The sequence below is a fragment of the Palaemon carinicauda genome, chromosome 5, assembly GCF_036898095.1.
Source record: "Palaemon carinicauda isolate YSFRI2023 chromosome 5, ASM3689809v2, whole genome shotgun sequence".
Taxonomy (NCBI): domain Eukaryota; kingdom Metazoa; phylum Arthropoda; class Malacostraca; order Decapoda; family Palaemonidae; genus Palaemon; species Palaemon carinicauda.
This window is the reverse complement of record NC_090729.1, coordinates 160,171,716-160,188,046: the sequence shown is the minus strand read 5'-3', so window position 1 is coordinate 160,188,046 and position 16,331 is coordinate 160,171,716. Positions and strand designations below refer to the sequence as shown.

The following is a 16,331-nucleotide window of genomic DNA, read 5'->3' as shown; positions in this document are numbered from 1 at the left end:
TAAGTTTATATATGACATACCTGTTTTTGACATTGTTAGTAGTTTATATATGTCATATCTGTTTTGACATTGTTAATGTTTTTAGAATGATTTATTGTTAGTTTATTCTCATCATTTATTTATTTCCTTATTTTCTTTCCTCACTGGGCTATTTTTCCCTATTAGAGCGCTTGGGCTTATAGCATCTTGCTTTTCCAACTAGGGTTGTAGCTAGGCTAGTAATAATGATAATAATAATACAGTGTTATGAGATTAACTGTTCCCAGTCAGAAAGTAGACCTTTTCCTTGGAATGTGGTTTGAGGTCTTCAGTCTCTGAACCATAATGCCAGGCAACAGATTACCACCTTACTCGGAAGACGGTGTTCCTACTCGTTCTGGCTTTGGCTAAGAGAGTTAGCGAACTACATAGTCTATCCTACGACATCTCCCATTCAAGGGAATGGGGAGAGTTAATTCTCAACTTCGTCCCTGAGTTTATTGCTAAGACACAAAATCCAGGGGTAGTGGATCCCAGATTCGGGCCCTTTAGGATTGAGAGCCTGTAACCAAAGACCCAGACCTACTGGTACTTTGCCCAGTAAGGAGTCTGAGGTTTACTTAAAAACAGCAGCAGCAACTCACCTGTGGGTCGGCACTCCTTGTCAACACCGGGAAGGTCAAGAGGAGGGTCACAAGAAACACCATATCATCTCACCATCATGGATTCGCTAGATCATTGACTTAGCAACTAATCCTGACTTCCTCCACCACAATGACCCAGAGCTCAGGACATCAGGGACATTGCAATGTCCCTGGCATTAAAAAATAACTACTCTGTGGCGCAGGTATTTTAAGCAGGCGTGTGGAAACGTCGGACGACTTAAACCTAGTATAAAAAATAATACTTGTTGCGTCCCTAATACCTTTAGCGAGGGGGGATTGGGAAAGGTCTAAGTACTCATAAGATTCCTATGACTCTAAGATCCTATTACTAGACCAAGTATCTATATTGTAAGGAGAGAATACCGGGTCAAATGTCAAGAGCCAGTTGGCAAGGACTTTTACTATCTTAAGAGGTAAGTCATCCCCTATAAATAGGAAAGGTTTGTATAGAGTGTAGAGTTAGAAAATATTATATTATCTTGTGATAATATTTTGTTGCAAAGTACCCGCAGTATTAATGACTGCTTCAGAAATTCAAGAAGTTTCAATTGACCGGTCGTACATTTCATCAATAGCAATAAAGAACACTTCCACCTACAAGAAATCACTTCTTGGTTAAATATCACTCTGCAAACCTTTTGCTAAATAAAGATGGGTATCTCTATTCATGGGTTCATTTGTTTGCTGCAGAACACTCTTCCCATTTACCAAGACTACAGGCCCTACAGAGAGTAGGCTATTTTGCCAGTCTGAAAAGGAGATAATTTAGACATTTATTAAAAAGATGGGTGAGCTATTATATTTAAGATAGTTATGTAAAAAAAATTATATAATAAAAGAAAATTTCAAACAATTTGTATCTTCCTCAAATTTATATTATTTCTACAAAGGAATGCTCTAAGGGGGAGCATTAGTTATAGAGAATTGATTTCTTTCACTCTCTTCCTTCCTCGACTTGACATTTGGACTCTACCTCTCCAGATCGTTCAGGATGCCTGAAAACTTTAAATCAATCAATCAATCTCCAGATCGTATACCGTAGTTAGTTTTCTTCACTCTCATTCTTCAGTTTTTTATATTCACACCCTAGAGGGTGTGTCGTGAACAGAAGGATATTCTGGAGAGATGTAAGAATCTTTGCCAGTTTCCTGAACAGGAGCCTTGTTATTCTAACCTCCACCAGTTAGACCTAGGGTCCCTTCGCAAGGTGTGTCATCTTCCACCAGCATCAACTTCTCTGGAGTTTCATCTCGAGGTGAAACCTTCCGACCAAGCAGGAGTTGTCCTTCTAGAGGTTCCTACTTCAGGTCCTGAGCATCATTAGACAAATTAATGGGCTTGGGGAAGCCTCATGTACTCGTTGGGAGATGTACTCTCATGGTCAGATTTTTCCCAGAAGTTCAGAGTTCACGATATAATCTCGATCTTCCATGGTCTCAAAAGGCTTTCAACACCTTGTAACAAGTGGAGAAGCAGGTTTCAGATTCACATGTTTCTCGGAAAGCTGCAAGATCATCAAAACTATTACCACCTGGTCTTTCATGGCAACATAAGTTCCTCAACCCAGAGTGAGCGCATCCCAACCTGTTGGCCATCGACACGAACGTTTAAACTCTAACGCTGGGGGTAGCTAGTGAACGGTTAGCTCAGCTATCTGATGCTTCCTTTGTTACTGAACTAACTAACCTTTAGATGCCCTTTATGTTGGTATTCCAGGTTTGCTCCTAGCAGGACCACTGGTCAAGAACAGTGTCCTTTTAGGCTGTTAAATAAATCCTGTCAGACCCTACTAGATAAAAACAATATAGTACCCTACTAGATAAAAACAATATAGTACAGAAACCTTTTTTGCTCCGGAGGTAAGGCCTTGGAATTTTTGTTTCATCAGTGTGCCTTTCCCTGGGGCAACTGCATTCTTAAATGCAGGGATGCAATCTTTAGTAAATTTGTGCGTTAGATGGCAAATAGATACTTAGTAGCCTTATGCATGACCATTACTCAACATCTGACTGTTCTCGTCTGTGGAAGTTGCCGCAGCCGCTGAGGAGTGGAAGAAGGCTAGCAAGAGTAGCTTCTTCATAATTTCCTGCTCCTCCTCCAGCTAAGCCTCATACTTCCCAACTTACAGTCTCTTCATTAGCACAGGAAGGTTGAAGAAGAAAATCTCTAGAAATACCATCTCATTCTGGCTTCGCAATGTCATCAGTAGAGCCTACAGAGAATAATGGCGAGAGCCTAGATCTCGTAAAGTTACAGCAATTGGTACAACTTTAGTTTCCAGAAAGAACCATTCTGTTGCCTATTAGTAGGTGCTGGTTGTCAGAACCTTGATAATTCTTCATTGGCCGTTACCAGTTTTCACCAGAATCTTAAACCTACTAAAGGACTGAGGTTTGTATAGCTAGGAAAAATACAAATACTTTTGAAATTGGTGATGTTTCAGAAAAAATAATCTTCTATCATTTTCTAAAGTATAATGATAACCAGTTGTGTACTGTACAATACTAACCTTAATTTTTGTCAGGATGGATGTGGTCCAACTTCTGACAAAAGAGGATACATTTTCATTGGCTTGTGTAAAACTACTGTACAAATTTTATAACACTACTCTCAATATTATATTTGCTCTATAGTATATCGAAGTAAAAAATTAGGAAACTTTTTTTAAGGAATCTACTCTATTTGTTTCAATAGATAATTAGTATGGTTAACATGATATGATTTTTGGAAAAAAACTCCAGTATGTGATTAAGCAAAAGCCTTCGTTGGATTGAGCATGTCATTAGATAAGAGGTTACTGGAAGTGAGGAATTATTAGTTAGATGAATAAAATACCAAAAAGCTACTAGAATGAGATGCAGTTCAGGTATTAAGGATAAAATAGATAAGATGGTGTCATAAATTAGTTCAGGTATTAAGGATAGAATAGATAAGATGGTGTCATAAATTAGGGGCTAGTGTGAAAACGAGATGATGTATGTGCGGTATATGAGAAGTGCTGTATGTCTTTTTGTTTCTCACAATCATCTGATTAAGGTTTGGTTTTTGCTTTCTTAATGCATGTTTGGTTTGTAAATATGTTTGAAGAGTTTGTTTAGATTTTCAACTTGAGGGGTATCTATCAATTTTTGGTGACTATTACACTCCAAGATGTTTAGGAAATTTTTTGTACACAAGTAATTTTGATTTGCAGATTTGCTCTTATACTTTTTCTTTTTTCCTCACAGTACACCCCACAGATACAATGCGAGTGGACATCGTTATTCCATATGAGCAGCATTTTTATTTAAAAGCTCCCTCTCCACATAAGCGACATGTGTGGCTTGTAGCCCTAGGAAGTGCCGAAGCAGGTATCCCCCCTGCCATTCCTCAAACAAAAATTGAAAAAGGTATGTTAAATCTATAAAGTTTTTGATGCATTTCCTTAGTGAATATTTAGAAGTGCTTTATATTCCCAGTTTTCCGTGAAGAAAATCATTCCTATTTAATATTTCTTTTGTTCACAAAAGTAGAGTGATCTTCTGTAGGGGTCCAGGCACAAGATGTCATCCAGCCTTTTTATTTTTTCTCATCATAGTAACAGACTGGAAAGTTTTCAACTATTGATATTTTTAAAGCAATGGTATGTCTCCAACTTCTGCTTATAACTAAAGAAATGCATACAGTATATACATGGACTATATATAATGCACTGCCATTAAGTTTTGAAGCCTGGCATTCTCCTCTTCTCTTCCTTAACAAATTTTCTATCAAGTCTCACCCAAATTGAAAATCCACTATGTCTGGTTTTCATGCATTTTGATGTAATCTGTTATCATCGTAGTAAATTCATCTGCTGATAATTTATCGGTATCCTCCCCACTAAGGATAGTAAACCAGCCAATGTTTGTAGCAGAAGATTTATGTTCAGGGGTGTCCTTTGGCTCAATCTCATATTTGATTAGTCTCTGCCTAGATCATGCTTACACTCAGGCTGTAAGATATCTTTTTTTAACTTATGCATACAGTACTATTAAAGACAGTACATTACTTAGCTGAAGTAATTTCTGTATCCAGACAAATTTTTTTTATAGTGTTGATTCAGCCATGGTGATAGTGTCAATATCTTTTATGTGATTATGAAGGTTATAACAACAAATTACATCCATACTTTCTTTCAAGGAGATTGCCTTCAAAGCATGTTTGCAGCATCAGAGACTGGGGATTTTTAATTAGAGCATTTGGTAGACATTTGCATAATATGATCTTGATTTGAAATGGCTTTTCATGCTTTTAATCTTAGTTGCTAGAGAAAAGAACAATATGTGAACAGCTGTGTGAGTTTAAAGTTCAAAATCTGCCATATAAGAGTAATTGTGGAAGTTTGAAGCTCAAAGTCATTCAATATTTTCATTGTGTCCATTGGTTTTGTACAATTTCATTCCATTATTTTTATTGTGACCTGCACTGTTTGCCAGTTTTCCCATTATAAAAGTTGGATGACATTCAAGATTTCCATGTACAGTGACAGGGATGCTTTTTTATGCCCTATCAGTAGCTCTCTCTACAGGCATTGCTTAAACATATAAAAGAGGATGTGCAATGTCAATGATTCCTGATTTAGTGTCTATTTTCTTCCCCATAGAGGAGCAGTGGTGTCAGTTTCAATGCTTTGTAGGCATTACTGCATTACTGAAGGTCTTTGCAGCATCCTTTTGGCTGCTATCTGCACTTGTTTTTTAGCCTTCTACGCTGCCTCGGTTCTCACTTCTTTTTTTCTATCGTGATGTCGAGCCTCTTAACTACTCCTTCCTACTGCAAAAACTGTCTTCCACCCCATTGCATATGGGCACTGAACCTAAATTGATAAATGTTTATCTGTTTTCTTGTGTTAGATACAGTTACTGCTAACCTCTCGGGTATTTCATCTGGATTGGGGTCATCGTCTGCTCATTCAGAACCCTTGATTGCACAACACCATTTGGCTTCAAAATACTCCCAAACATTATTAAGAAACTACTGTTTGACTTACCTTAGATACAGATATGTGACCTGTCACTTGTAGATTGCCCCCTATCACTAATTACCACATTATAGGTTATTATAGTTAAGTTATCATATGGCAAGCTGCAACCTTACCTAGGAAAGCAGAATGACTGATTATTACATACAGCAACACAGTATACAGTACAGATGATCCATGCAAACAAGAAGTCTTTAATTCCTTCAATATCAGTGGAGTTCTGTGAGAAAGTCTTTTTTTTCTCTCATTCTTGACTTCACCCAAGCTTTGTGCCCTTACTGCACATTTTATGCATATCTTCCTAATGTAAATTTTATTATTGTTCCTGCTGATTTTTCCATTGCTTTGGGGATATTTTTACTACTAATTAAATTGGCATACTGTAAATTGTGTTATATTGCAGACGTTTGGGTGGAAGGTCCCAATGAAGAGCAAGGTTGTTTTCTGTCATGCATTTCCAGGAACATATACTACTTAACTAGATTGTTATGGAACTTACCTTCTTGAAGTCTCCATGAAGCAGGTCACTAGTTTAAAGGTTACTTATGAATGGCAGAGGCAAGGGACAGTGACAATGCCCTAGAGACTGGCCATATACTGTTATGCATATTATCAGTGCCCAAACCCATCAAGACAAGACCAGGGAGGGCTAGGCAATTTCTGTTGATGACTCAGCAGGTATACATATAGGCTCCCTTAAATGCTCCATCCCTAGCTCAAAAGGATGGTGAAGTTGCAGACACTACAATAAATTTTCAAGATTGAGCTGGTCCAATAGATTACCAGACAGGGATATTGCTAATAAGCAGATGGACATGTGTGCCATAACTTGAGAAAAAAATCGCATTTGCTTACAGTATAATATATAGAAAGCCGTCAACTTACAAACCTAATAGGTTTCAAGAAACTGTTTGTAAGTTTAATTTTACTATATTTTGGCCTTGGATAGGCTTCACTGAACTCGCATGCCTACGATTTTAAGCTGCAAAAGTCAATAGATATTGGAAATGTCATTTCTCTTCATATATTGAATTATATTTGTTCCGTAACTAGAATACAAACCACGCTATTTAATAGGGGTATTACTTTCGACGTAGCTGAAATGACAAGCCATTAATTTTTAACAAGGGCTAACTACCCACACCGCTAATTAGCGGGGGTAAGGAGGGTAGCTTGCTACCGCTCCCCCTCACACACCTGTGATTGAGTTCGCTTTGCTTTCGGCTCAGATGGTGATCGGACGTTGCCGCTCTCATCCTCGCCGACAATTGGCAGCCATTAATGCTTTTTGTTCTTTTCTTTTTTCTTAGACTGTGTACGTGAAGTTGGCCTCTGCGACCATGCGCACCTGCCCTGGTCTTCCCGACCGTCCCTGTGGAACATTTATGTCGGTGGTTGAAACCGATCCTCACGCCCTTTGTCCTTCTTGCAGGGGCCAACGGTGTGATAGTGTCAACAAGTGTAGTGAGTGTAAGGAGTGGTCTTTCTCCCAGTGGGAGAGATTTTCGTGACGGCAGAAGAAATCCAAGCGGGATGTTTCTCCTTTGAAGGTTGCTTCGAAGGAAGAAAAACCCAAGGCCTCTTCTTCCGTCGCCGTCGGTCTCTTTCAAAAGACCGTCGAGTAGTAGCGTAGCCCGAATTATTTCTGTCCAACCTCAGCTCTTGAGAGATGACGTTGCTTCCCCTAGCGAAGCAGCACCACCTCTCCTCCCCGGGGGAGGCCATGTCACTAACTTCCCTTTTCCAGATTTGGTCCTTGGGGCTCACGGGTTCGTCCTCCAAGGAGGTTTTGCTTGATTACATCTGCCTGGGTGCTTCTGTCAAGCAGTCGTCGTCACCGTCAGAGGTAGATCCCCTGACACTTGTCGACGTTGTTGTGTGTCAGAAGTGTCTCATGCGGCGTCACCCATCTCCTCTGCCACCTCGAACTCTACGGTAGCTGATGGCTTAGTTTCCCCTGTTCCTGACCATCCTCCGAGGGGGAAACTAAGTTCATCATCAGTCTCTCCTGCTAGAGTTTCTCCCCCTCAGGAGAGTTCACTTACAGAGACTCCTTTTCAGAGGACTGCTGATGGTCAGCTTGCTGATCCAATGGCCCCCAGAGGGCGCATCCGTCAGAAGGCTCGCCTTTCTCTTCGCCTTAGAGGCCTTCCGTCGCTTGCGGTGACGAGGCGCCTCTTTGGTTCAACGTCGTCTATGCAGTCCCCCGCAGAGGAGCCTCTAGACAAATTGTCCATCACTGCACCTGCAACCAGTCTTGTGACTTCGGTCCTGGACCTTTCTGCAAATCGTTCGCGATCTCCTTTGGTGGATGGTCGTCCTTTTAAAGGACACGTTGACCATCCACCCGACAGACCTGCCGACCTTCCATCACCGTTTCTGCATGGGCCTAACAAGGCTCCACCTGAGTGCATTATTGCGCGCCAACGTACCGCGCACCACTCGCCCACGCAACCTGACCAGCACTCACTAGCAGTTATGAACTTACCTGCCCCCAGTCGGAAGTGAGACCTCTCCCATGGAACGTGGTTCAAGTTCTCAGATCTCTTAATAGACCTCCCTATGAACCATTATGCCAGGCAACAGATCGCCACCTGACTTGGAAGACGGTATTCCTGCTAGCTTTGGCTCGGCCAAGTGAGTCGGCGAAGTTCATGGTCTCTCATATGACATCGCCCATTCAAGGGGATGGGGAGAGGTAACGTTCAGCTTCGTCCTTGAGTTTATTGCTAAGACTCAGAACCCGGGAGTAGTGGGTCCTCGATTTGACTCCTTCCGGATTTCTAGTCTCCGTACTGTAACAGATGACCCAGACCATCTCTTACTATGCCCAGTAAGGAGCTTGAAGCTGTACCTCAAGAGAACAGCCGCAGCCCGTCCTCGTGTGCCAGCACTATTCATCAGCATAGGAAGGACTAAGAGGAGGGTCACCTAGAACACCATCTCAGCATGGATTCGCAGGGTCATTGACCTTGCACTGAATCCAGACTCTCCTCCGTCACGTCGCCCCAAGCACATGATGTCAGGGGCATAGCTACGACCCTGGACTTCAAAAGAAATTATTCAGTGACGCAGGTTCTTCAAGCTGGGGTGTGAAAACGTCAGAACACGTGACCCACAGGAGAGACTATACGTTTTCTATCGGTCCGTATTGGACAAGTAGCAGAAGGTTGAGGGCATTGTTATCTGGTTTTAATCTGCATGAATGAAAAGGTTTGACTGGCCATTATTCTTTTCTTCATCATCCCCTCTCTTGGGGAAAGCAGCATCCTGGGTTCTCTGCATAGCTGACCTCAAACCACTGCAGGTAAATCATGCTCCCTTGTGTTCCTAGTATTAAGATTAATACTGTTACGTCCCCATACCCTGACAAGGTGGTATTGGAAAAGTCCTAGTGCACAGTTTTTGATCTAAAGAACTTCGGAACAACTTTCTAGGACGAGTCACACTTCTACATACCTTCACATACAGCTTGCATAGGCCGCAGACCTTGCATAACAAGGTTTTAGAGAGGTGCAGGGGCTCCTTATTTCTTGAGTGCTAACACACTCAGATAAGGAGCCCCCGGGCAAAGCCAAAAAGCCTGACTGGCTGGGACGTCCACCCCTCCTAATGGGTGAGTCACCCCTATTGAATAGCGTGGCTTGTATTCCAGTTATGGAACAAATGACATTCGTAGATAATTTGTGTTTATCCTAACTATACAAACCTTAGTTATTTAACCAAACTTGCCCGCCAGCCCTATCCCCTTTTAAGCCCTACCTCCAAGCAAAGTGAGCTCAATCACAGGTGTGTGAGGGGGAGCAGTAGCAAGCTGTGGGTAGTTAACCCTCGTTAAAAATTAATGGCTCGTCATTTCAGCTACGCTGAAAGTAATACCCCTATTAAATAGCTAAGGTTTTTATGATTAGGAAAAATACAAATTATCTACGAATTTGACATGATAATGTTTTATTAAAGTATTTCATTATTAAGTTTTGATACAATATCTGAGATTTAGGATTTCATTTGGATTTATTTTTGTATCTGAATGTTTGTAAGTTGAGTAACTACTGTATAGTAATCCCACGCTATATTGTGGTTCACCTATCATGCTATCAGTACATTGTGAATTTTTTTATTAGTCATTTGTAAATCTATATTGTATTGCAGCCCTCATTTTATCATGGGTTTCTGCAAGCAGATAGGTATGTATATTTTTTCTTACACGAATAAAACCCTCTGTCATGGATTTTGGGGTTAGTCTCCTTTTTTCAATATTTAACTTAGCCGGTGATTATAATAGCTGCAACTCTGTTGCTCGACAGAAAAACTCTAAGGAAAAAATTCGCCAGCGATCGCTACACAGGTAGGGGGTGTACTTCAACAGCGCCATCTGTCGTCCAGATACCCAGTACTCATTGTAAACAAAGAACTCAATTTTCTCTCTGTCGTGCTACCGGCAAGACCTACTAATTCGCTGTTGCTAACTGGATTTGTTTTCACAACTATTTGGTGAAGTACACTTCTAGTTTTGAGCTTTCGCTGTGCAGGCTTTCTCTTCAAAAATCCTTGCATTCTTTTTTTGATTACGGATTATTTGTTGATGACTTTGGATAGTTTTTGAATTCCCCTTTGACCAATTCAAAATGGCTGACCCTTCACAAGTCCCAAAATTTAGGAAGTGTAATGCTAGGGACTGTTCAAGGCGTCTTCCGAAGGCCTCTATCGACCCTCACACTGTTTGTTCCAATTGTCGGGATAAAACCTGTCAATTGGAAGATCGCTGTGAGGAGTGCGTTGGGCTTTCGGAATTCGATTTTATCGAATTCCAAAAGTATACACGTAGGCTAGAGAGAGATAGAGTTAGGAGAAGTTCCTCTCGTTCTATTGACATTTCCTCTCCTCATGCCCCACAACCTATTCCTTCCCCTGTAGTGGTTGCTCCTAATCCCCCTTCTGGCACTCAGGAACCTTCGATGGCTGATATGATGCGTGCCATCCAAGCTCTGGGTGAGAGAGTTGAGTCCCTGGCTAGTGACCGTAACCAGCTCATGGCGGATGTCAAGGAGCTGAAGTGTAAAAGTGCAGTGGGAAGTGTTAAAGTGAGTGATAGTGTTGTGGATAGTGTTGCGCTTGAGGGTTCGTCTGTTCGTGCCTGTCGTCCTCCTAGTCCGGGACCTCTTGCAAGCTCCCAAGTCCAGGGGAGAAGCAATGTCGTACGACCAATGGGTTCGAGAGGCTTTAATCAGCGAACAGACGTTCCCTCCGTGGTATCGGGCGCATCTTCCCAAGATCGCCCCTGCCGCACAAAGACGAGAGAGCCCATTTATTTCTCGTCTTCGGAAGGTGTTTCTCGCAAGAAACAATGGACCAAGGTCTCACGACCATTAAAGCGCAAGTCGGTCCCTTCCGCGCAAGTGCAACGGCCCAGCTGTAGCCACTGGGTCAGTTCGGACTCGCTGCAGTCTTCCGATGACTGCTCACCTCCTAAGAGAGGCAAAGCGGTACCGCCTCAGACAGTTACACCGTTTGTCGCCGCACCTGCTCCTGCAGACCCTAAGTGGTCTTTGCTGCAAGACATGCAGTCCCAATTAACGTCTCTGATGCAGGACTTGCATGCGGAGAAGGTTGCTGCTACACCAGCTAGTACAGCCTCTTGCCTACAACCACCCACACGCTCGGTTGTGCGTCCTGTGGACGCTGAGGCGACCTTCTTGCGCACTCCAGTTGAGAGAGTTCCGCCACCCATGCGTTCCAGTGTGCCCTGCCAGCCGCATGTTGACGTTCAGCGACGCACGGAGCCTTCCGTTGACGTTCGTGAGGTACAACAACCGTCAGAGTTGTTTTGTTTTGACGCGGTGCGTCAACCTCCGCAACCCAGTGTGGTTGCCACTGCTCACCCACATCAGGCTAGACAGTCTGGAGTAGACGCTGTGCGTCCCCGCGCTGCTATGGTTGTTGCCAGCTCACAGACTGGGCAACAGTTCCATGACGTTGCGTCCGGCTCAGTCACGCATGCACCCGTGCGACCGGACTCAGCTAACCAGCCGTTACCTACTCCATTGCCGCTTCCTCCTCAATACTCGGATGAGGGACTTTCTGATGATGATGGTGCTGCACACGTAGATGAACCACATTCAGATCTTGACGAGCCTAAGTCTACGCAACCCTCTTTGGACTTTAGGAAGGTTTTAGCACTGTTCAAAGAGATGTTTCCGGACCAGTTTGTGTCTGTGGCTCCGCGCTCTCCTCCGTCAGAGTTTGTTTTAGGTATGCCGTCATCCACGCCTGCCTTTACTAGACTCGTCCTCGCACGCTCGTCCAAGAGAGCTTTACGAGTGATAGGAGAATGGATGCAGTCCAAAAAGAGTCTAGGGAAGACAGCCTTTACGTTTCCCCCTGCTAGACTCTCTTCTAGATCGAGCGTCTGGTATGCCACGGGAGAAGTTCTCGGCTTGGGAGTTCCTGCCTCTGCCCAGGGCGACTTCTCAAGTCTTGTAGACTCTCCCCGCTGGCTAGCCATGAGACGCTCAAAGATATGTTGGTCATCTTCGGACCTGGACCACCTTTTGAAAGGTATATTTAGAGCCTTCGAGGTCTTCAACTTTTTAGACTGGTGTCTGGGAGCTCTAAGCAGAAAGATCTCTCCGACAGAGAAGGAGACTTCCTTGCTCATCATGTCCTGCATGGACAAGGCCGTACGTGACGGATCTAATGAGCTTGCTGCATCTTTCGTGTCCGGAGTCCTCAAGAAGCGTGAGAACCTTTGCTCTTTCCTGTCAGCTGGAGTTACACCTTGCCAAAGATCCGAACTTCTGTTTGCTCCTCTTTCCAAGTGCCTCTTTCCAGAGGACCTGATTAAGGAGATTGCTGCTTCTTTGATACAGAAGGATACTCACGATCTGGTTGCGTCCTCTGCTCGCAAAGCCACCCCTTTGCCTACCTTGTCAGCTAGACCAAGGATGGACACTCCAGCGTCCCGATTTATTCCGCCCTTTCGTGGCAGAGCCTCCAGCAGAGGAGGTGCTCGTGCCGAAGGGAGACGTGGAAAGAAGAAAGGAACCAAGTCCTTTAAGGGCAGAGTCTGACTGCCAGCTTCTTCAGACAGCAGTGGGAGCCAGACTCAAGAACTTCTGGCAGACCTGGGAGAAGAGAGGCGCAGATGCACAATCTGTGAAGTTGCTCAGAGAGGGGTACAAGATCCCGTTTGTACGAAAACCCCCTCTAGCAACGTCTCCCATCGATCTCTCTCCCAGGTACAGAGAGGAAGACAAGAGACGAGCATTGAAACAGGAAGTGTCTCTCTTACTAGAAAAGGGAGCGGTAGTCAAAGTCCTGGACCATCAAACCCCGGGCTTCTACAACCGTCTCTTCTTAGTGTCAAAGAAGACAGGAGGGTGGAGGCCGGTGCTAGACGTCAGTGCGCTGAATGTCTTTGTCACCAAGCAGACGTTCTCCATGGAGACCACAAAGTCCGTTCTAGCAGCGGTCAGAAGGGAAGACTGGATGGTCTCTTTAGACCTAAGGGACGCATACTTCCACGTCCCCATCCACCCAGACTCCCAACCTTTTCTGAGATTTGTTTACGAAAAGGTTGTCTACCAGTTTCAAGCCCTGTGCTTTGGCCTAAGCACAGCTCCTCTTGTGTTTACGAGGCTGATGAGGAATGTAGCCAAATTCCTTCATTTAGCGGACATCCGAGCCTCCCTCTATTTGGACGACTGGCTTCTAAGAGCTTCTTCCAGTCGTCGCTGTCTGAAGGATCTAAAGTGGACTCTAGATCTGACCAAGGAATTGGGTCTCCTTGTCAATTTGGAAAAGTCTCAAGTGGTCCCATCCCAAACTATTGTGTATTTAGGGATGGAGATTCACAGTCTAGCTTTTCGGGCTTTTCCGTCGGCCCCCAGAACAAGCCAAGCCCAGTTATGCATCCAGAACATGCTGAAGAAGGAACGATGTTCAGTCAGGCAGTGGATGAGTCTGATAGGGACCCTATCATCCCTGGAACAGTTCGTGTCGTTAGGAAGACTACACCTCCGTCCTCTTCAATATCACCTAGCTTTTTACTGGAAAAAGGACAAGACGCTAGAAGCGGTCTCGATCCCCATTTCCGAGAAGATGAAGTCTTGCCTGACATAGTGGAAGGACAGTATCAGCCTCAGAGAGGGTCTGCCCCTGGCTGTTCAGACTCCCAACCACGTTCTCTTCTCGGACGCATCGGACATAGGCTGGGGCGCGACATTAGACGGTCGGGAATGCTCGGGAATTTGGAACTCGAGTCAAAGGACAATGCATATCAACTGCAAGGAGCTACTGTCAGTTCATCTGGCCTTGAAAAGCTTCAAGTCTCTCCTTCAAGGCAAAGTGGTGGAGGTGAACTCGGACAACACCACGGCTTTGGCGTACATCTCCAAGCAAGGAGGGACCCACTCTATGACGTACGAGATCGCAAGGGACCTCCTCACCTGGTCAAAAGGTCAAAACATTTCGCTAGTAACGAGGTTCATCCAAGGCAACTTGAATGTCATGGCAGATTGTCTCAGTCGGAAGGGACAAATCATTCCAACAGAATGGACCCTCCACAAGGATGTGTGCAAGAGACTTTGGGCCACATGGGGCCAGCCAACCATAGATCTCTTCGCAACCTCGATGACCAAGAGGCTCCCAATATATTGCTCACCAATCCCGGACCCAGCAGCAGTTCATATAGATGCCTTTCTCCTAGATTGGTCACATCTAGACCTATATGCATTCCCTCCGTTCAAGATTGTCAACAAGGTACTGCAGAAGTTCGCCTCTCACGAAGGGACAAGGTTGACGTTAGTTGCTCCCCTCTGGCCCGCGAGAGAATGGTTCACCGAGGTACTTCGATGGCTAGTGGACGTTCCCAGAACTCTTCCTCTAAGGGTGGACCTTCTACGTCAGCCACACGTAAAGAAGGTACACCAAGGCCTCCACGCTCTTCGTCTGACTGTCTTCAGACTATCGAAAGACTCTCGAGAGCTAGAGGCTTTTCGAAGGAGGCAGCCAGGGCGATTGCTAGAGCAAGGAGGACATCCACCCTTAGAGTCTACCAATCGAAGTGGGAAGTCTTCCGAAACTGGTGCAAGTCAGTATCTGTATCCTCGACCAGTACCTCTGTAACTCAAATAGCTGACTTCCTTTTATACCTGAGGAAATAACGATCTCTTTCAGCTCCCACTATCAAGGGTTACAGAAGCATGTTGGCATCAGTCTTCCGTCACAGAGGCTTAGATCTTTCCAACAATAAAGATCTACAGGACCTCCTTAAGTCTTTTGAGACCACGAAGGAGCGTCGTTTGGCTACACCTGGTTGGAATTTAGACGTGGTACTAAGATTCCTCATGTCAGAAAGGTTCGAGCCGCTACAATCAGCCTCCCTTAAAGATCTCACCTTAAAGACACTTTTCCTGGTTTGCTTAGCCACAGCTAAAAGAGTCAGTGAGATTCACGCCTTCAGCAGGAACATCGGATTTTCATCTAAAACGGCTACATGTTCTCTACAACTTGGTTTTCTAGCCAAAAACGAGCTACCTTCTCGTCCTTGGCCGAAATCGTTCGATATTCCAAGCCTATCGAATATGGTTGGAAATGAACTAGAAAGAGTCTTATGCCCTGTGAGAGCTCTTAAGTTCTATTTAAGACGAACTAAACCTTTACGAGGCCAGTCAGAAGCTTTATGGTGTTCAGTTAAGAAACCATCTTTGCCTATGTCAAAGAATGCTTTATCCTATTTTATCAGACTGTTAATACGAGAAGCTCATTCACATCTGAGTGAGGAAGACCAAGCTTTGCTGAAGGTAAGGACACATGAAGTTAGAGCTGTCGCAACTTCCGTGGCCTTTAAACAAAATAGATCTCTGCGAAGTATAATGGACGCAACCTATTGGAGAAGCAAGTCAGTGTTCGCGTCTTTTTATCTTAAGGATGTCCAGTCTCTTTACGAGGACTGCTGCACTCTGGGACCATTCGTAGCAGCGAGTGCAGTAGTGGGTGAGGGCTCAACCACTACAATTCCCTAATTCCATAACCTTTTTAATCTTTCTCTTGAAATGTTTTTATTGTTTTTGGGTTGTCCGGAAGGCTAAGAAGCCTTTCGCATCCTGGTTGATTTGGCGGGTGGTCAAATTCTTTTCTTGAGAAGCGCCTAGATTAAAGGTTTTGATGAGGTCCTGTTGTATGGGTTGCAACCCTTCATACTTCAGATCCTAGGGGTCGCTCAGCATCCTAAGAGGATCGCGAGGCTCCGTAAGGAAGACGTACTTAAAAAGGCAGAGTAATTGTTCAAGTCGACTTCCTTACCAGGTACCTATTTATTTTGTTTTTGTTATTTTGATAACTTCTAAAATGAAATAAAAATTCTTAGCTCATAATGATGTAAACATATTTTGCTGGTCTCTACCCACCCCCCTGGGTGTGAATCAGCTATTATAATCACCGGCTAAGTTAAATATTGAAAAATGTTATTTTGATAATAAAATACATTTTTGAATATACTTACCCGGTGATTATAAATTAAAGGACCCTCCCTTCCTCCCCAATAGAGACGCAGTGGACCGAGGAGAAAATTGAGTTCTTTGTTTACAATGAGTACTGGGTATCTGGACGACAGATGGCGCTGTTGAAGTACACCCCCTACCTGTGTAGCGATCGCTGGCGAATTTTTTCCTTAGAGTTTTTCT

General features: G+C 44.0%; 1 protein-coding gene across 2 annotated transcripts in view; it reads left to right on the top strand.

Moving 5' to 3' along the window:
- Window positions 1-16,331, top strand: part of LOC137641566 (pleckstrin homology domain-containing family A member 8-like) — a 179,607-nt gene that overhangs the window by 77,577 nt on the left and 85,699 nt on the right. For both annotated transcript variants that reach the window (XM_068374254.1, XM_068374253.1), the window contains exon 3: window positions 3,872-4,033. In XM_068374254.1, the coding sequence (XP_068230355.1) occupies window positions 3,872-4,033 (162 nt within the window). The remainder of the gene's footprint in view (window positions 1-3,871; window positions 4,034-16,331) is intronic.